General features: G+C 46.4%; 2 protein-coding genes across 2 annotated transcripts in view; one reads left to right on the forward strand and one right to left on the reverse strand.

Annotated features, from left to right (window-relative positions):
- RCAN1 (regulator of calcineurin 1) overlaps positions 1 to 21,631 on the forward strand; it is a 121,689-nt gene that overhangs the window by 15,052 nt on the left and 85,006 nt on the right. The window lies entirely within an intron of this gene.
- On the reverse strand, positions 6,940 to 7,534 carry LOC102392761 (chromobox protein homolog 3-like). Its single transcript, XM_044939337.1, has one exon. The coding sequence runs from the start codon at positions 7,532 to 7,534 to the stop codon at positions 6,986 to 6,988; it is 549 nt and encodes a 182-aa protein (XP_044795272.1). The 3' UTR covers positions 6,940 to 6,985.

Raw genomic sequence — 21,631 nt, forward strand, 5'->3', positions numbered from 1 at the left:
ATTTAGGCTACTGTTGTGAAATGTATTATACCAGAAGACTACCCTGGCTTGTTATCACTTGTAATGCTTAGGAAACCATGTTTTAACGTGAATGAGTGTTGCCACAATGTTGAAAACAAAGAAAACTATAAACACTTAAAAAAATAAGTCAGTAAGATAATGGACATAAAAACCATCAATTTTATCTGAAACAAAGTCATTATTGATGATGAAAAGAAATCCTAGGCTTCTCCACACACACACATACAATCCTGTAATTGAAAAATATATTGTCATCTTTGCTGGTGAGGTTTTCCCCCCTCCCACCATCCCTCCCTTCTTCTTTCTCTCTCTCTCTCTGCTTCCCTCCCCTCCCTTCTCTCTCCTTGTTCGTAGAATGCCTTTTTGAGGACATATAGATCTTTTCAGAAATTCATTGTCATCTGCTGAATCCCACGTGCTAGCCAGCCTCTGGCCTCCTTGATAGAAGGGAGCAGGTCATTCTTTGCCAAATCTCATACAAAGGGGGCAAAGTCAACTTGTGAGCTTCTTATCTCTGAATGCTGCTGCCCTGGTTTCCACCAGATTGTGCCAGGAAAGATGACCTTCCTTAATGAAATGCATGCTGTCTGCTTAGTACTCAGTAGCCTGCTGTGCTTTTAATTAAATGAACCAGTCTTTAAAAACTTGAGTCTTATCCCCGGAGCAGCATGGCACCCACAGTCTGTCCCCAGGTCAGCCGTTCCAGATGGTTACATCATAGAGCAGCACCCGTAGGGACTGAAGATTGGATCGAAGGGCTTTAGCATGGTGTGATCTGGGCTCATAGTTCTTGGAGCGCTTTCTTTGTGCTTTCGGTCCAGGATAACTCAGTCTTCATCCAGCCTTCCAGTCAGACTTTAGCAAGAAGTTACTCACCATTGTATTTACGTCTATACCTGTGCCTGGGTGGTGGTGTTCAGTCGCTAAGGCGTGTCTCACTCTTTGCCCCCGCCCCCTGCCCCCATGGACTACAGAATGTCAGGCTTCCCTGTCCTTCACCATCTCCTGGAGTTTGCTTAGACTCATGTCCAGCGAGTCGGTGATGCCATCCAACCATCTCATCCTCTGTCATCCACTTCTCCCACCTTCAATCTTTCCCAGCATCAGGGTCCTTTCCAATGAGTCAGTTCTTTGCATCAGTTCTTCTTTGTGCTTTGAAGACTGCTGCTGCTAAGTCACTTCCGTCGTGTCTGACTCTGTGCGACCCCATAGACGGCAGCCCACCAGGCTCCCTTGTCCCTGGGATTCTCCAGGCAAGAACACTGGAGTGGATTGCCATTTCCTTCTCCAATGCGTGAAAGTGAAGTCGCTCAGTCGTGTCTGACCCTCAGTGACCCCATGGACTGCAGCCTTCCAGGCTCCTCCTTCCATGGGATTTTCCAGGCATACTGGAGTGGGGTGCCAGACTAATTCTTTATAAAATTTACATTTGGTCATTAAAATAAAAGCATTAATTGAAAATATCTCATCCTTTTCTCTCATTCTGTTTCTTAGAAATAACCTCTAGGTTTTATTGTTCTCTTTCATATATAATCTATATATACCATGTGTATGTATTTATAAATATCATATTATATACACTCGTTTGCTACTTGCTTTCTTAAAATATTGGACATCTTTCAATAGACTCAATGCATTTCTTTTGGTAACTGCCATTTCTTAATAAGAATGCAATGTAATTTAACCAGCAATTCTTTTTTCTTTTTTTGTTAGACTTTTGGCCATGCCATGTGGCCTGACCAGGGATCAAACCCATGCCCCCTGCAGTGAGAGTTCAGAGTCTTAGCCGCTACAGCCCTCAGGAAGTCCCAGCAGTTCCTACTGATAGACATTTAGTTTGTTTCTAGGTTGGGTGTTTTGATTTTGTTTTTTTCTTATTATGAGGAGCATCCTTACACAGACATCCCTGAGTGTCCATGGGGGACCCATTCCAGGACGTATGGTTACCAAAATCTACAGAAGCTCGAGTCTCTTATGGTAAATGACATCATATTTGCACGTAACCTTCTCAGTGTACATGCTCTGTGCATGCGTGCATACTTAGTCGCTCAGTCGTGTCAGACTCTGCAACCCTTTGGACTGTAGCTCACCAGGCTCCTCATTCCATGAGATTCTGATGAGAATGAGGAGAATACTGGGATGGGTTGCTCTTTTCTTCTTCAGGGGATCTTCCAACCCAGGGGTCAAACCTGGGTCTCCTGCACTGGCAGGATTCTTTACCCTCTGAGCCACCAGAAAAGCCCCTATGAAGAATGAAAGCAAAACACAACGACCAAACCTTGTTGGTATTTTGAGTGATTCCTTTGGGTTGATAGTTCCTTTGGGATAATTGACATCTTTATATATTATGTTGTTATAATGTTGTCCTGGGCTTCACAGATGGCTCAGATGCTAAAGAATCTGCCTGCAATGTGGGAGACCCAGGTTTGATCCCTGGGTTGGGAAGATCCCCTGGAGGACGAAATGGCACCCCACTCCACTATTCTTGCCTAGAGAATTCCATGGACAGGATGCCTGGCAGGCTACAGTCCATGGGGTTGACAGAGTGACTAACACACAGTGTTGTTCTACTTCCTTAAGCCATCTTTTATGCCATACGTGCAGGTTTGGCATTTTCCATATGCATGTATATATTCTTCACATAGATCGCCTATATATTTGTTTAGTTTGTTTTTATGTTTTAGATTTTTCAGTGTAAATATTTTCATGTAAGCTTAAGAAATATATTAAACTATGAGATCTCCTTTTCCATTATACTTCCTTTTCCTTTCATGTAAAGGGATTGTTGTTTCCTGCATATTGATTTTGTAACCATCTGCCATACTAAAGCCTCTTATGGTTTCTTCTGCATTTTGCAGGTGTTAAATCACATCATCTGCAAATAGTGACAGTCTCGCCATCCTCTTTTTAATCCTTGTGTTTCATTCTGTTATCCACACGGCACTTAGACACTAGATTCCAGCAGCAGGTGTCATCTTTGTCTTGTGGCCAGCCCCTAGGGAAAGGTGCTGGTATTCCACCATTGACCTTAACCTTGGCCAGGCAGTGTGGTATTTAACTCACCTCTGGTATCTCTGATAAATACTTGCCTGTCCTAGACCTGGTTACAGGCAACAGACACACCCAGCTGTCTCATTGCTTTTCTCTTACCTAGCACTCAGTTCTCCTAAAGAAGTGACTTCAGCCTTTTGGCCAAAGTCAACATCTTCCAGTAGTTCACCAGACTGACCAACAATGCAAAGGAGAAGAGGAAAGCACCAGCTTTGTGTTCTCTAGGTCTCTTAGAAAACACGGATCCGTTCCTTTGGCCACACATGTGCCAGTTTACAAAAAAGGTAATATTGTAGACATCAGGGAAGTTGATACTTGTGGGCACTGTTGACAATGGAATGCCCCCAACTGTTCCCACGCCAAGACTGGAAGAGCCCACAGTGTGACCTGGCGTACTGTTGGGATTGTGGCAAACGAGCAAGCTATGGGTATGATTCCTACCAGGACAATTTATGTCCACACTGAGCATATTAGGCTTCCTAAGAGTCTAGATAGCTTCCTGAAACATGGGAAGGGAAATGACTGGAAAAAGAAGAAAGCCAAAGGGGAAGGTACTTGGGTTCAACTGAAGCTCCAGCTGGTTCCACCCAGAGAAACACACTTTGTAGAAACCTGCAAAAAAGGAGCTTGAGCTGCAGGAACCCATTCGCTATGAATTCATGGCATAATAGGTGTAAAAAAATAAAAGGTCTCTGGACTATAAAAAACAAAGAAAAAGAAGTGACTTCAAGAACATTAAAAGCATTTTTATTGTAGTATTGTTGATGTACAATATTATGTAAGTGTACAATGTAGTGATTCACAATTTTTGATGATTATACTCCAGTTGTACTTACTATAATATATTGTAATTTTTCATGTTGTATGCCTATATTTCTATATTCCTCATGTTGTACAATATATCCTCATAGCTTATTACTTTTATACACAATAGTTTGTACCTCTTAATCCCCTATACCTTTATTGCTTCTGCCTCTGTCCCTCTCTCCGCTGGTAGCCACTAGTTTGTTCTCTATGTGGGATCAGTTTCCATTCTGTTATATTCACTAGTTTAACTTTCAGATTCCACATGTAAGTGATACACACTATTTCTGTCTAACTTAATTCACTTAGTGTTAAGTGACTTACCCTGCGAGTTCATCTGTGTTGTTGCAGATGGCAAAAATTTCCTTCCTTTTTATGGCTGAGTAGTATTCCGTTGTATACACACGCACCACGTCTTTCAAGAACATTTTCTGAACCCTGTGTCTCTGTCTGCACAGTCTGGATGCTACTGATGGAGCGCCCTGTGTTGATGGAAATCTTCCGTGTCTGCTCTGTCCCACTTGATAGCCGCTAAGCATTTGAGATGTGGGTGTGCCTGTGAAGCTAAATTTTATTTCATTTAAATTAATTAATTTAATTAGAATTAATTTAAATCATGATCAACTATTGAGCACTTAAGATGCAGCTAGTGCTGCTAAGGAACTGAGTTCTTAATTTTGCATAAGTTTATTTTTTATTTTTATTTTTTTATGTTAAGACTCTGCTGCATGGCACATGGGTTCCAAGTTCCTCGACCAGAGATTGAACCTGTGCTCCTTGCAGCAGAAGCACAGGGTCTTAATGACGGGACCACCAGGGAAGTCCCTTAGTTTAGCTGAAATAGTCGCATGTGGCTATTAGCTCCAGCACTGGGCGGCACTGGCTCTTCAGCCCTGAATAACATGAAAGCCTAGGACGTGAACACAGAAAGGACCTGGCAGCTCCCGCTGTGCCCAGAGAGGTGGAGGCTGGCCTCACGTCCTCGCACAGCAAGTTCATGAGTAAACAGAAGAAGCCAGGCTCCCTGTTCTTGTCTCTGGCTTTTCTCACTGTGCTTGACCCTCCTCTTAACTCCTCACTTCCCACGTCCCTTCTTCAAATGACAGCCGAAGTCCAGGTGTGTACCAACTTACACACCTTTGATAAACACGTCTTAACCCATTGACTTCTCCACTAAGTCTGGAGAAGTCTGGCTTTGGGGCTGGTGCGGATGTAGAATTTTCAGCTGTGTGGTCTTGCCCTGCAGGGCCAAGGCTCTCTCGTGAGAAGGGCAGGTGCAGTGGGTCCAAACGCTGTGTCTGGCCTCTCTTCCAGTGGGGTCAGAACATCCTTAAACACCTGAGGATGTCTAAGATGCTCCGGCATCCTCAGGAACACTCTTTCTGTGCCCTTTCAGTTCACATTGTCTTCTGGTCCCATCCATAAAAGACTGTAAACATCGGTGCTTCCAGCATGACAGCAGGCATTGCTTCTTGCCCCTTGGCTAATCTAAACCTTAAGAGAACTCAGGTCCTGCAAGTCAGGGCGGGGGATAAAGAAAGCAGAGCCTTCGAGAAGGCCCTCAACTGGGGACTCCAGGGTAGAGGGAGGACCCTGAGTCTTGAAGGGCCCCACGGAAGGCCCTTGGGATTCTTCCCGCCTCTGCCAGCCCTTTCTTTTCCCCGGGGGTTCCTGGTCAGTCACTCAGGCTCACTGCTGGGGTCCTCCTTAGCTGGCCCCTCTAGCCATTCTTCAACGGAGGCAGGAGGGACCCACCCAGAAAGGAACTCTTAAAAAAAAAAAAAAATTTGTTGACATAGTTGATTTACAGTGATGTATTAGTTTCAGGTATATAGCAAAGCGAATCAGCTATATATATTATATACATACATGGAGGTGGCAGTTAAGTCACTAAGTCATGTCTGACTCTTGCAACCCCTTAGACTGTAGCCCACCAGGCTCCTCTGTCCATGGGATTTCCCAGGCAAGAATCTTGGAGCGGTTGCCATTTCCTCCTCCAGGGGATCTTCCTGACCCAGAGATCAAACCCCATGTGTCCTATATTACAGGCAGATTCTTTTTTTTTTTTTTAGAAAAGTTTGTTCACTCATTTATTCCTGTATATCATAAACTGCCAGTATTTTAAAACTATCTAATTAGGTTTCCAAGAAAAAATCTGAGACATCCCATGTATCACAACCTTTCCTAAATATAGCACAGAGACTTCAATTTCTTGTAAAACAATGGTTCATCAAAAGGAACCATCAAGTGTCCATTTAACTAAATTTTGCTTTGCTATATTAAAATATACTAGAATTTTTCTTCTTTTTTCATTTGGTTGGGAAGGTTGTTGATAGTGATAAAAATTTCCCTTCCAGGGTTTCTGCATATAAAACTGCATTTATATGCAGACATGGATGCAGATTCTGCTAGGGATGCTTTAAAAAATTACCCAATTTAAACTCCTTAATTTGTCTAATTAATTACAAAATTATTTAACTTGAAAGGTTAAGACTTAAATTTTCAATCTAAGTTGAAGTTATTTCTTATATTGCTCAAAATGATGTAATTACAGAACATGGGCTTATCCATGGTTATGAAAGGCTGTTGTTTAAATATATTTACCAAAACAAAAACCACAACAAAAAATTAACTCCCAAACCATTTACATATGTCTTTTATGTATACACATATAAAAAACTTAGAATGGTCCTCAGGCACATATGAGTTAAATGCAAATTCTAAATTCTGATTGAGTAATGACTATGGAGATTTCCTCTAACATTTAGAAAAACTGTTCTGTAATGCTGAGGAAATAATATACCATGGTATCAAATTCTTTCCTACTGAAGGAGGCAACTACAGAAAGCTTTTATTTGTTCAAAGTAACCAGTGCTACAGATGGAAAAAAAACCAAAAAACCCAATGTAACATCCCCAATATTACTTCAAAGCAAACATATCAAACCTGATTTTCATTCAGTTCAGTTCAGTTGCTCAGTCGTGTCCGACTCTTTGCGACCCCATGAATCGCACTAGAATGTAGTTATTTCTTCACACTAATAAATAAAAAAACCAAGACCCACATTTTATATATATATATAAATATATATAAAAGGCAGTGCAAACAATTATTGAGCCTCATCTTCTGGACAAGAATGCCAAGTTAGTCTCTCTTCATAAAAAGCAATTACAATTTGAGGACACTTCATATTTGCCTCTTTTGCCAGTACCAAGTCTGCCTCATCGGAATCTTTCCATTTCATGAGGAACATTAATTCTCCACTGCCCTCTGTGGCACCAATTATTCGTTCTGGATCAAGACCTCTGGCAAAACCTCTTGGTTCATCAGCAGCATCTCTTTTCTTCTTTGATTTGCTATCATCAGATTCACTGTCAGACAAAGATTTTCTTTTTGTTCCATCTTTTTCTTTACCAGCTTTTTGAGAATTAAATGCTTCAGTTAACTCTGGACAATCTAAATTTTCTTCAGGTTCCCAAATATTGTCTGCATCTGTAAACCCCTTCCACTTCAGGAAATACTCCGCCTTCCCGTCCACTACACGGCGGTCCGGTACTTTTTCTACTACAAATTCTTCAGGTTCTGCCTCTTCAACTATTTTACTCTTTCCATTTTGCTTCTTTCCCATTTTTTGCAATGTAGTTTTATTGGAGGCCATTTTTTTATTGCAGACTTAAAGAGCTATTATTCACTGCCTCTGAGCTGCTCTGGGTCCCAGGTCTACGGTGTCTCCAGCCCTGCGAGCCTCAAGCTCCAATCACACCCGAGGGGCTACAGGCGGGTTCTTTACAGCTGAGCCACCGGGGAAGCCCATACATACACATATATCTACTCTTTTTTTTTTTCTCAGATTCTTTTCTCATATAGGCCATTACAGAGTATTGAGTAGCGTTCCCTGTGCTCTACAGCAGGTCCTTATTAGGTACCTACTTTATTTGTAGTAGTGTGTATGTGGTGATCCCAAATGTTCCAATTTATTCCTCCCTGCCCCTTTACTGGGCTTCCCCCTGGTGGCTCAGACAGTAAAGAGTTGCCTGCAATGTGCGAGACCTGGGTTTGATCTCTGGGTTGGGAAGATCCCCTGGAGAAGGGAAAGGCTACCCACTCCAGTATTCTGATCTGGAGAATTTCATGGACTGTGTATAGTCCATGGGGTCGCAAAGAGTCAGACACAACTGAGCGACTTTCCCTTCACATGTATATATATTATCATCTTAGAAAGGCTTCCCTGGTAGCTCAGCTGGTAAAGAATCCTCCTGCAAATGCGGGAGACCTGGGTTCGATCTCTGGGTTGGGAAGATCCCCTGGAGAAGGGAAAGGCCACCCACTCCAATATTCTGGCCTGGAGAGTTCCATGGACTGTATAGTCTTGGGGTCACTGAAGGAATTCTCCCCTTTCTCTGGTCATGGTCAGCTTAGCTGTTAAGAGTGCAGGACTGCCTGGGGTCCAGCCCAGCTCCACCCCTCCTTCCACGAGGCTGGGCCATGCTCCACCTGGTCTGTGCCTCGACTTGCCTGCCTGGAAAATGAGGGTGGTCACCCTCAGGGCCCCTCCCAGGGCTCCGAGTGAGGAGCGTGTGAGTCCCTAGATGGAGCGAACTCAGAGGGCCTGCCTTGCCAGGACACCCTCCACAGAAAGACATGACGGCTCTCCCCATCCTGAGGGCAGGTGACACACCCCCAGGCCCGGTCCCCCTCTGCCCCTCAGGGAACCTCTAGATGCCGACAGATTTGGGGAGCACTGCCTGGATGTACGTGGATGGCTGAACCCCCCTGGCTCCAGAAAGTCTCCTTTCCTGGTTGCATCACACATACAACCCGGCTTGGCAGAGGGGTTGGCTGGTGTATCTGACCGTGGGTCCCAGGCCCCTTGGGGCGGTTTGTCGTGCCCCCATGACCCCCACTGGAGTTGTTGGGGTGTCAGCTCCTCAGGCAGGAGGAAGGCCTGCCTCCCAGAAGCCTGATCACACCCCCCCCACCATGTTTCTCTTTCTTGGCCCAGGCTTCCATGGTGGCTCCGATGACCGCACCCACCCACAGAGCCTGGCCCCCACTTGCTGGAATTTGCGATGAATACATGGCTTGTGTACACTCATCGCAGAGTCAGTAATTTGCTAAAAGGTCAAACTCAGCTTGATCAGAACACAGCATATCTAGGATTCTAGTCCTTCTGTGGATGTTGCTCCATTTTTTCCCCCCCATGATCAGGGAAAAATCTTGGAGAACTCTCTTAAAAACTGGGTAACTTTTCCTCCCTCTGGGATGATCTTTTCCCCTGCCTCTCAGCACCATCCAGAGAAGGGAAATGGAGCTCCAGTGACTTGACCTACTGTCTACACAGCACCTACTCTGTGCCAATGCCCAGAGCAAGGGGCGCACCTGGGGTGCTGAAGCAAATGCTTGTGTGGTGTGTATTCCATGCCAGGCACTGTCATACATGCTTAGCAACATGAATGGATTTCATCCTCACACAGACCCAGGCGGGAGATGCTGTTCTTGTTCCCATTTGATGGATGCAGTTGCTGAGGCCAAGGAGCCTGCTCATCACTGCACAGCTAAGTTGGGGTGGGGGCAGGACTTGAACCCAGAGTCTGGGTTCTTAACCACTCCCCCCTTACCCGACCGCGTCTCCGCTCTGGTTCCTCACTTTGCCTGAAGCCAGCATCCCTGGGAAGTACTCATTTGCTGTGAGTACTTTTTTTGTGTGAAGATGCTGAGGCCTGGAGAGTCAGTGTACAGGCCAGTAGCCTGCCTGGGGTTCGGACGCCACACCCAGCCCCATGGACGGTAGCCCACCAGGCTCCTCTGTCCACGGGATTCTCCAGGCAAGAATACTGGAGTGGGTTGTTGTTTCCTCCAGGGGATCTTCCCGGCCCAGGGATCGAAACTGCATCTCCTCCATTGGCAGGCAGGTTCTTTAACCACTAGGGCCACCAGGGAAGCCACTCTTCATGCTCCCAGTGCCCTTAAAAGGAGCAGCACCATGGCCCCTTCCCAGGTCTTCCTGGATCCCAGTCAAGTCAGGCCAGTGAGGTTTTCCTGCGATTGAAGATTGACATCGCCTAACGCAGTGGCACCCCACTCCAGTAGTTTTGCCTAGAAAATCCCATGGATGGAGGAGCCTGGTAGGCTGCAGTCCATGGGGTCGCTAGAGTCAGAGATGACTGAGCAACTTCACTTTCACTTTTCACTTTCATGCATTGGAGATAGAAACGGCAACCCACTCCAGTGTTCTTGCCTGGAGAATCCCAGGGACAGGGAGCCTTGGTGGGCTGCCGTCTGTGGGGTCGCACAGAGTCGGACATGACTGAAGCGACTTAGCAGCAGCAGTGATCACTAAGTGTGTAGAAGTCACATAGGAAAAACTGGTCAGGACAAGACGGCCTCAGACCAGAGAACGTTCCTTCTTGGGATCAGGAAACACAAGGAAGAGACGATTGGGTTGGGTTCTGTTCGCTTTTTTAGGCTCCAGATGGCCCCAGAAAGACAGCTCAGATAGAAAAAGCTGGTTGGGGATCTGGTGGATGGGTGTGGGAACAAACTGTCCCACTGTGTTGAAAGTGAAGTCGCTCAGTCGTGTCTGACTCTTTGAGACCCCACAGACTGCATCCCATGGGATTCTCCAGACAAGAGAACTGGAGTAGGTTGCCATTTCCTTTTCCAGGGGATCTTCCTGACCCGGGTCTCCTGCACTGCAGGCAGATTCTTTACCATCTGTGCCACCCCCCAACCCCCCAGCATTGTGTTGACCTGCCAACTAATCCTGGAGCTGGGAAAATGGGACTTACCCCTCCCCTACCCCCCACCCCAAATGTTCATCACCTTCTGATGCAGTGTTGTATTCAGAAGAACAGCAGCCTAAAGACTGATCCTTGGGTTTTATCAAATCTTTTTTTAGCCCCTCAATCGGGGGACAGTGCCAGCTGGGTGTGGCCATGTGCTTGGGTATTATCAGTTCAGTTCAGTTCAGTCAGTCAGTTGCAACCCCATGGACTGCAGCACACCAGGCCTCCCTGTCCATCACCAACTCCTGGAGCTTACTTAAACTCATGTCCATTGAGTCAGTGATGTCATCCAACCATCTCATCCTCTGTCATCCCCTTCTCCTCCCACCTTTAATCTTTCCCTGCATCAGGGTCTTTTCAAATGAGTCAGCTCTTCACATCAGGTGGCCAAAGTATTGGAGTTTCAGCTTCAGCATCAGTCCTTCCAATGAATATTTAGAACTGATCTCCTTTAGGATGGACCGGTTGGATCTCCTTGCTGTCCAAGGGACTCTCAAGAGTCTTTTCCAATACCACAGTTCAAAACCATCAATTCTTCAGCACTCAGCTTTCTCTATAGTCCAACTCTCGTATCCATACATGACTACTGGAAAAATCATAGCCTTGACTAGATGGACCTTTGTTGGCAAAGCAATGTCTCTGCCTTTTAATATGCTGTCTAGGCTGGTCATAACTTTCCTGCCAAGGAGTAAGTGTCTTTTAATTTCATGGCTGCAATCACCATCTGCAGTAATTTGGGAGCCCCCAAAAATAAAGTCAGCCACTGTTTCCCCATCTATTTGCCATGAAGTGATGGGACTGGATGCCGTGATCTTAGTTTTCCGAATGTTGAGCTTTAAGCCATCACCCTGCACTAGTGAAGCTGGGGCTGTTTGGGGAGGGAAGCCCGTGCTGAGCAGGAGAGAGCTACCTGCAGGTGGGGCCGGCAGGGCTGGGGTCCTGGCTCCTCCTGACACCCAGGTGCGATGCCAGCCTGGCATTTCCTCCCTCCTCCCTCTGTGCCCACCCCGCTCCCTGGCCCCCATAAGCAGCACTTCTCTTCTGGATGAAAGTTGAGACATTTGGGTGAACTGGGTTGTTTTTCTCAGGTTTCCCAACTCCCTGTCATTTTTCTTTCATCTGTTGACACAGGAAGATTAGGTCAAGATGATGAGCTCTGAAAGCCTGGCAGAGGGAGCAAGGGGGTCAGAGAGAGTGTTCCCCACTTTTGGGGATTCCTGGTCTGCTGCAGCTTGCTGTGTAAACCACCTGTGTTGTAGTGGGGGTGAAGGGGAGTGGGTGGGTTAGATGAGATGGTGGCTTTTTCTACCAACTTGTGTCCACTGAGGGCCATTTGGGTTTTCATTAAAGACCCTGATGCTAGGAAAGATTGAGGGCAGGAGGAGAAGGGGACAACAGAGGATAAGATGGTTGGACGGCATCACCGAGTCAACGGACATGAGTTTGAGTAACTGGGAGTTTGTGATAGACAGGGAGGCCTGGCGTGCTGTGCTCCATGGGGTCGTGAAGAGTCGGACATGACTGAGCGACTGAACTGACCTGACCTGACCATCATTAAGATCCAAGTTGTGGGATCTTGAACCCTTTAGATTAATTAATTGAATTGGAATCCAGGGGCATTTAAATGACTTAAAACTCTGTTTAGTCTCCAAGTAGTTTGTGTTTGAAGCTCAACTTTGATTTCCATCCCTTTCTTCACATCCTCCAGGGTTTCCCTTGTCCCCAGCATCCAGGGGCGTCCCTGCGTTGACCAGTCCGTCTCAGCTGCCTCCATGGGTCACCAGGTCTTTGCTCTCGCTCTTCCCTCCTCTTGGAGGAGTTTTCTTTCAGAAAGCACAGCTGGCTTCTCACGTCCTCTAGGTCTTGGCTTACCTGTCATCATCTCAGAGAGCAGGTCTCTGTCTATCCTGTTTCAACTGCACACCCCCCACCCCCGCACATCTTCTGTTCCCCTCACTTGGTTTTCCTTTGTCCCACTTCTCACACGCCACGTGTCTTACTTATTATTTATCATCTACTTCTTCCTACCTGCCTGTGAACTGCGCATGGATGGAGGTTTGTTTCAGGTGGTTCACCGCTATGTCTGTGTCCCTTGCTCCTAGAGAGCTGTGCGAGGTACACTGTAGGTGCCTACATCAGTACATATCAAATGAGGAAAGGAATCCTCCAGACAGATTTCCTCTGCCTGGTGTCGGCTGGGCAGCGTCCAGGAGGTAAGCCCTGGGCTCGACTCACTATTGATACCCTGCGCATCGTAAGGAGCTTCCCTGGTGGCTCAGATGGTGAAGGGTCTTCCTGCAGTGCAGGAGACCTGGGTTCGATCCCTTGGTTGGTAAGATCCCCTGGAGGAGGGAATGGCAGCCCACTCCAGTATTCTTGCCTGGAAAATCCCATGGACAGAGGAGCCTGGTGGGCTACAGTCCATGGGTTCGCAAAGAGTCGGACACGACTGAGCGACTTCACTTTCACTTGTTCATAAGGAGATAGCTTCTGTGTCCTGGTTTCTTCTTCTGAGCCTGCACAGGTGTCACCTGGACACACATTATAAGGGTGCACCTTGATGACTTTTTCACTAAATAAGCAAATCTTTATCATCACCTCCCACCCAGATCATAACAGAGAATATTATTGTGCCCAGAAATTTCTAGACCATCCAAATCCAATGGTCCTGATCACTGTATTACACAGCTGTAATTGGCTAGATAGGCTTTATGTCCTCATGAGGACTCAGTTTTTCTTATCCATGAGGTTCCTAGCTTCTCAAGTGTAGGAGATGAGGCCTCTGGTCCTTTTGTAAGCCTCCTCGAGGACTTGCCCACAGGGACAGACCAGCCTTAGGCCCTGGCTCTGCCATTGAAGGAAGCGTTGGCTAAAATCCTGTGGTCCTGGCACACCAGAATGCTTTCGGGTACTAGGTACTGGTCAGATGCTGGGTAGGGGGAGGTTTGTTAACCTGATAAAGCGTGTGTCAGGATAATGTGGAGAAAAGACTCAGTCGAAGGGTACAGTTTAGAAAGGGAATTGAGAAAGTTTTTCCTGGGTTTGAGTTCTCAGCCTCTTTTAGATCAGAGTCCTGAGGTTGCTCTCCTGTGTGGAATGCTCATCAGACATTCATTTATTCATTCACCCAGCCAATATTTTCTCAACTCTTCTGGCCATGTCCTCAGACCCAGGGGAAAACCGAGCCATGCTTTGGCCATCAGGGGATGGACCTTTGCATGGCAGAGACAACTCATCTTTTTTATTTATTAAGTATTCTAAAAGTCATTTATTTGGCTGTATGGGTTCTCAGTTGCATCATGCAGGATCGTTCATTGCAGCGCACGGGTTCTCTCACTGTGGCTGGAGGGCTTCAGAGCACGCTGGCACAGTAGTTATGGTGTGTGGGCTTAGTTGCTCCACTGCATGTAGGATCTTAGTTCCCTGACCAGGGGTCAAACCTGCATCCTCTGCATCACAAGGCAGATTCTTAACCATTGGACCACCAAGGGAAGTCCTCAGATCATTTTAAAATGTCTTGGTTATAGATTATGATTTCTGCTACAAGTAAAGCAAATGGGGAGCTTTGAGGAGCAGGGACAGGAAGGATTTAATGGGGGCCCGGAAGGTTCTCTGAGGAGATGATGTCTAAACTCAGGTCTGAGGGTACAAATAGTTCCAGGCAGGGGGGTGGCTGGTGTGGAGGCCTCAGCAGAAAGAACGGGGGACCTTCACACAGGAAGCGGGTGTGAACAGAAAGTGGTAAGCAAAGGAAAATGGTTAAGTATTGAAATCCTGAATACTCATTGGAAGGACTGATGCTGAAGCTGAATCTCCAATACTTTGGCCACTTGATGAAAAAAGCCGACTCGTTAAAAAAGGCCCTGATGCTGAAGGATTGAAGGTGGGAGGAGAAGGGGACGACAGAGGATGAGATGGTTGGGTGGATCACCGATTCAATTTACATGAGTTTAAGCAAGCTCTGGGAGTTGGTGATGGACAGGGAAGCCTGGCTTGCTGCAATCCATGGGGTCACAAATAGTCGGACACAACTGAGCCACTGAACAACAGAGTATTGAAAAGTGTTTGCTGGACTTCTGTATTATTTAGGGCTCTCCAGAGAAGCAGAACTCAGAGGAGAGATCAGTATCTATAGGAAGACCTCAGACAGTGTGGGTCCCATTCCAGACCCTTAGATGTAAAGCGAATTATTGCAGTAAAGCAAGTCACATGAATGTTTTGGTTTCCCGGAGCATGTAAAAGTAATGTTCACATTTCTTTGTAGTGGTAATAATAGTAATAACTGTGCAATACCATTATATCTAAAAAAAAATCATACCCTAATGAAAAAATACTTTTTTGCTAAAAAATGCTAACCATCATCTGAGCCTTTGGTGAATCATAGTTGTAACAATGCAGGTCACCCCTCACAGATACTATAACAAACATAATAATAATGAAAAGTTGGCAATATTTCAAGAATTCCCAAAATGTGGCACAGAGACAAAGTGGGCAAACGCTGTTGGAAAAATGGCACCAGTAGCTTGCTGGAGGCAGGGCTGCCGCAAACCTGCCGTTTCTGAAAAAGTGCTGTGCTGTGCTGAGGAGCTCAGTCTTGCCCCGTTCTCTGTGACCCTGTGGACTGTAGCCCGCCAGGCTCCTCTGTCCATGGGATTCTCCAGGCAAGCATACTGGAGTGAATTGCCATGCCCTCCTCCAGGGGATCTTCGTGACCCAGGGATCAAACCCAGGTCTCCTGCATTGCAGGCAGATTCTTTACCCTCTTAGCCACCAAAGAAGCCCTCCCCCCCGACACAAAAAAAAAGTGCAGTCGCTTCAACGTGAAGTAAAATGAGGTCTCCCTGCTCCCATATGTAGCTTATGTCTGTATGTGAATAGAAGCAAACTAATTTGCATATTCATAGTTATAGCTACTGCTGCTGCTAAGTCGCTTCAGTCATGTCCGACTCTGTGCAACCCCATAGACTGCAGCCCACCAGGCTCCCCCATCCCTGGGATTCTCCAGGCAAGAACACTGGAGTAGGTTGCCATTTCGTTCTCCAATGCATGAAACTGAAAAGTGAAAGTGAAGCCGCTCAGTCATGTCCAACTCTTAGCGACCCCATGGACTGCAGCCTACCAGGCTCCTCTGTCCATGGGATTGTCAAGGCAAGAGTACTGGAGTGGGGTGCCATCGCCTTCTCCATAGTTATAGCTAGCCATGCCCAGATGTCAACTCCACAGAGAGCTTCCTTGAATCTCTAGGTAAAGCAGCACACAGTGCCCCTGCCCCTTCCCATCTGTCCTCACAGTTGTCTTCAAACAACTGTATAAGAGTCTAAACCATTGCCCTTTCAGCTCACGCCACTGGTATTCACTAAAGGCATATCAAAGCATGACCCTCAGATAAGACCTAATGTCACATATCTACACGAGGCTCTGGGGACTTATGCTTGGTGTGTGTTTGATTTTTGTCATTGGCATTCCGGATGCTCTTATGAAGTCTCTGGTGAAAGTTGGGCTTAGAAATCATAGAGGTTTCTTTTCAAAACAGACTGTATCCCCAGGCAGGCAGGTACTTGCTTCTGCAGTGGTTTGAGGAAGCTTGGCCTGTGAGCATTTTTAAAAATTTCTAAGCACATGATCCAAAGCTAAAAACAACTTATGATCTTTTCAGTATTTACCTCCTCTGGGCTGATGTCCTCTGCATCCTTTGTAATTTTCCCCCTGCCTGTCCCTAATTACACCAGCTCACCTAGCAATTTGATGAACATCTTAACGGGTGTTCATATCAACAGGATTATATTTCGTAGGGGAATGTAATTTTCCACTGCAGTCAGTGATGAAAGAAGAGGAGGTCAGTAAAAGAAAACATTTTGCAAGAAGGATGTATTTGGGGAGTTTTTCAGAAGAACACACTATAATTATGAAGTTTTATTTTTACTGAGTACAATTTTTTTTAAAAAACAATGTCTGTTTTCTTAGATTTGGTAGAAGCATCAGGAAAGAGAAGTACTTTTGGTATTGAAAGGCTTGTTTTTCATCATTATTTTGCTGTGAGGTTTTTTTTGGTGCATTCATCCTGAACAAGAGAGACATTTGGGATATTTCAGGTTAACTGAGTTTCTGATTTCTCTTCAGGTTCTTAATGTCCTCTGAGAGCCCAGCAGGGATATAAATTGAGATTTCTTGAAATAAGGTGTGACTTTTCTACGTCTAGAATTTGGGTAAAGGTGATGTTGCTCAGTTGCTAAGTCATGTCTGACTCTTTTCGACCCCATGGACTGCAGCACACCAGCCTTCCCTGTCCTTCACCCACTCCCAGAGTTTACTCAAACTCATGTCTATTCAGTCGGTGACGCCATCCAACCATCTCATCCTGTCATCCCCTTCTCCTCCTGCTCTCAATCTTTCCCAGCATCAGGGTCTTTTCCAATGAGTTGGCTCTTCACATCAGGTGGCCCAAGTGTTGGAGCTTCAGCTTCAGCATCAGTCCTTCCAATGAATATTCAGGACTGATTTCCTTTAGGATTCACTGGTTTGATCTCTTTGCAGTCCAAGGGACTCTCAAGGGTCTTCTCCAACACCACAATTGAATAACATCAATTCTTCAGTGCTCAGCCTTCTTTACAGTCCAACTCTCACATCCATACGTGACTACTGGAAAAACCATAACTTTGACTAGACGGACCTTTGTCGGCAAAGTGATGTGCCTGCTTTATAATATACTGTCTGGGTTTGTCATAGCTTTTCTTCCAAGGAGCAGGTGTCTTTTTTCATGGCTGCAGTCACCATCTGCAGTGATTTTGGAGCCCAAATATAGTCTGTAACTGTTTCCATGTTTTCCCCATCTATTTGCCATGAAGTGATGGGACTGGATACCATGATCTTCGTTTTTTAAATGTTGAGTTTTAAGCCAGCTTTTTCACTTGGCAAAGGTGAAACTCAATAAACTGTTGCCTGGGGGTGGGCAGCAGGCTGGGCATTCCAGAGGAATCTTGCAAGCTGTCTCAGAGCAGCCCTGTCCTTGGGAATCCATACAGGAGCTGGGGCCACTGCCCCCCTCAGCAGGAAGTTCAAAGAAAAGTTGTCCTGAGGTAATTGGGAATAAACAGGTAGCTCTTGGTTAGACTTCTTAATATATTTAGCTTTGTGTGTGTATGTGTACTTGTTTTGTTTGTTTGTTTGCACCAAGCCCCATGCAAGAGCTTAGTTCCCCGACCAGGGATCGAACCTGTGACCCCCACAGTAGAAGTTCAGAGTCTTAACTCCTAGTTAAGTCCCTGAGAAGTCCCTGTAGTTTGGTTTTTAATGGTCAGCCTTCAGGTCTCCACAGTGGCTGACCCGGTCACCGATTCTCTATAAAATGTGGTTAGGTTTATCAACCTACAGAGATTCAAACAACATAGAGGCTCTGGGTATTTGCCAGGGCTGCTGTATCCAAGTGCCACAGACTAGGCAGCTTAAACAATAGACGCCTACTGTCTCACAGCTCTGGAGGCTGGAAGGCCAAGCTCAAGGTGCCGGCAGCTTTGGTTTCTCCCACGGCCGCTCTCCGTGGCTTGTAGATGGCTGTACCTTCACATGGCTTGGCCTTGTGCATGGTCTATGTCTTAATTTCCTCTTCTGATAAGGACACCAGTCAGATTGGGTTAGGGCCCACCCCAAAGGTCTCATTTTACCGTAATTACCTCTTTAAAGGCCCTATCTCCAAATATAGTTACATTCAGAGGTACTGGGAGTTAAGATTTCAACATATGAATCTGGGAGGTAAGTCACAGTTGAGCCAATAATGCTATTAGTGTGTGTGTGTGTGTATTTCCCTGATGACTAAGTGGTAAAGAATCAGCCAGCAATGCAGGAGACACACGAGATGAGGGTTCACCCCCTGGGTCAGGAACATCCTCTGGAGAAGGAAATGGCAACCTGCTCCAGTATTCTTGCCTGGAAAATTCCATGGACAGAGGAGCTTGGTGGGCTACTGTCCATGGGGTTGCAAAGACTTGGACACAACTGAGCAACTAAGCACCCACACACAATGTTATTGTAATCTTCAGTCTCCAGCTGAAACAGAGTAGAATGGTGGTTGGAGGGTGTGAAAGAAATGGGGAGATGTTGGTCAAATGTACACACTTTCAGTTATGAGATGAGTGAGTTCTGGGGACCTAATGCACAGGATGGTGACTGTGGTTGATACTCCTGTATTTTTTGAAATGTGCTAAGAAAGTAGACCTTAAGTGTTCTCATCACACACATGAAAGGGAAGAGGGTAACCCTGTGATGTGATGGATGTGTTAACAGACTTCATTTTCAGTGATCTTTGTCACGTGTAACGGGATTGCCATCTGGGAACGACTGCTCATTTTCTTTGGGGCTCTTGGCTTCTAGGTTTAGAATTTAGCAACTGGCGAGTATCGGGGGAGAAGCAGGGACTGGCAGGGGAGGGAATTTCCTCTTTCCTCCTCTTCCTGCTTCTTCCTCTTATTTTTCTTCTTCTGTTTGAGGAAACTTTTCAAGTAAGAGAGAAGAAGGGGGTCTGAATAATCCTTTCTCAGATTGACAAGATGTTTTAAGGGGTGATACCAATGCATCTTTTGACTTTCCAAGGTATTCATTTTTATTTCATTCTGTTTTTAAGAAGTCTTTATTCCCTGCCTCCCTTGCTCCACCCCAGTCCCGAGCTCTCCAAGCAGAGGCAGTCGGGATCCTAGAAACAGCGTCCTGATTTTAGTGGGATGTTAAAACCACCGGCACCTTTCAGTTCTAAGATGCTCTGACGAAATGATGAAAGTGAAAGTGTTAGTCGCTCAGTCGTGTCCGACTCTTTGCGACCCCATGGACTGTAGCCCGCCAGGCTTCTCTGTCCATGGAGGTCTCCAGGCAAGAATACTGGAGTGGATTGCCATTTCCGCCTCCAGGGCACCTTCCAGGCGCAGGGATCGAACTTGGGTTCTCCTGCACTGCAGGCAGATTCTTTACCGTCTGAGCCACCAGGGCAGCCTGACAAAATGACACGGGAGACACAAACATGCTGGTTCCGCAGACTCTCCAGCCCGGGTGCACGTCTAGTTGCTGTTTCCCACAGAGACCGAGACAACTCTGGGACAGGTCTAGGACAAGACGTCTCTAGAAGGGTCGAGAACTCAGACTCACTGCTCAGCGTTGTTTTTTTTCTCTCTATCCTTCTAGTACTGGCTTAAAAGCTGTATTTGAAGTTCTGGCCTAACACTCCCCTCTGTCCTCCTTCCCTGTCCTGTTCACAAACATCCCATGTCGCTGGCCCTTCTCTGCTCTTCCATGGCTCACAGTGATGTTTTAGACCCGTGTAAAGATGACGCTAGCAGGGTGGTGGGAAGCTCCCAGGTCTCAGGCTTTAGACCCAAAAGGCCAGGGCTTGGGGGTCTCTGCTCCGTACAACCTCAGTCAAGACATTTAGTCTCTGTGCAGTTGGATTCTCTCATCTGTTGTTGTTCAGTTGCTCAGTCATGTCCAACTCTTTGCAGCTCCATGGACTTGCAGCATGCCAGGTTTCCCTGTCCTTCACCATCTCCCAGAGTTTGCTCAAACGCATATCCATCAGTGATGCCATCCAACCATCTAATCCTGTCATCTGCTTCTCCTCCCACCTTCAGTCTTTCCCAGCATCAGGGTCTTTTCCAATGAGTCGGCTCTTCCCATCAGGTGGCCAAAGTGTTGGAGCTTCAGTTTCAGCACCAGTTCTTCCAATGAATATTCAGTGAAAGTGAAAGTCACTCAGTGATGTCCGACTCTTTGTGACCCCATGGACTATACAGTCTATGGAATTCTCCAGGCCAGAAAACTGGAGTGGGTAGCCTTTCCCTTCTCCAGTAAATATTCAGGGAGTGGGGCAAATATGTTACATCTTTTAGGATCACAGTGAGGCTCTCACAACGGTGAGCAGCCTTAGAGAAGACTCCAGAGCCTAGCTGGGTGCTTGGGACCATGAGGAGCACAGGCGGTCACCCTCATCCCCACCCCGCACCCCTCACCTCCCCGACCTCAGTTGTTGGGAGCTTGCCCCCTCCCCCCGCTGCCTGCCTTTGCAAGCGCTGTCCCTCCAGCTGCCTTGAGCCACAGCCCATAATTCCTGCAGCCCAGGAGGACGTGTCTGGATGGGAGCCCGTCAAGTGAGCTGCAGTGATATTTGAACATGAGCCCCGATCTGATTATTCCTCAGTCATTCAACCCCAGGCAAGAATGGATTCATACTTTCCACTGCCGCCTGCGCCAGCCGGTTTCCATATCAGCCGGAGCCTCAAGAAGACGGAAGGACACGCTGTCATTCTTTCCATCCCCGCTGACCCGGCCTGCTGTCAGGGCGAATGCCAGCACGTTCGGCCAGAGGAAGTTGCATCTGTTGACCCGGGTCCGGCTGACCGGCCCCCACCGTGTCCAGCACACTTAAAGAGAGATAAGCTATCTCTGGTTGTTCTAAAGCTGGACTCTGCCTTACCTGGGAAATGATCAAGGCCTTCTCCTTGCTCCTTGGGAATTCTCAGTCAGGAGCTTTCATTTTGAGCCATCAACACTTTGGGTCTGACAATAATGCGATGTGACATTTCACCCCGTGTCCTGTGCTGTTAGTTGTAAAGAATGAGCTTGATAGCAAATTCCATATGGATTCTTCCCAAGAGCCCTGGGAGATAGATGGATGACTATTATTTCTATCTTACAGAGTAGAAAGGCAGTTTAAAGGAAAAAAAAAAAAGGAAAAAAAAACATTCTCCTGCTTGCTTGGGGTCATCACTGCAAACCAGTAGGCCCACGTGGAATTAGAGTTTACAACCCTGGACTTGCCAAACCCTCACCTTCCTGCTCCGAGCCCAGGGACATTCATTGTGGACATTCTATTTCAGTTTTAGAAAATTTCTTCAAGGGAAATGAGAGATGGGTCTATTTTAGGACCCCTGATTAAATTTCATTTCATTCCATTTTCTGAAAAGCAAAGAGTTATTCATTGGCAAGCATTA

The sequence above is a fragment of the Bubalus bubalis genome, chromosome 1, assembly GCF_019923935.1.
Source record: "Bubalus bubalis isolate 160015118507 breed Murrah chromosome 1, NDDB_SH_1, whole genome shotgun sequence".
In the NCBI taxonomy this organism is placed as follows: domain Eukaryota; kingdom Metazoa; phylum Chordata; class Mammalia; order Artiodactyla; family Bovidae; genus Bubalus; species Bubalus bubalis.

What these genes read in the sequence shown, in the direction of transcription:
- LOC102392761 (XM_044939337.1), bottom strand. Translation starts at nt 7,534, where the DNA reads ATGGCCTCCAATAAAACTACATTGCAAAAAATGGGAAAGAAGCAAAAT.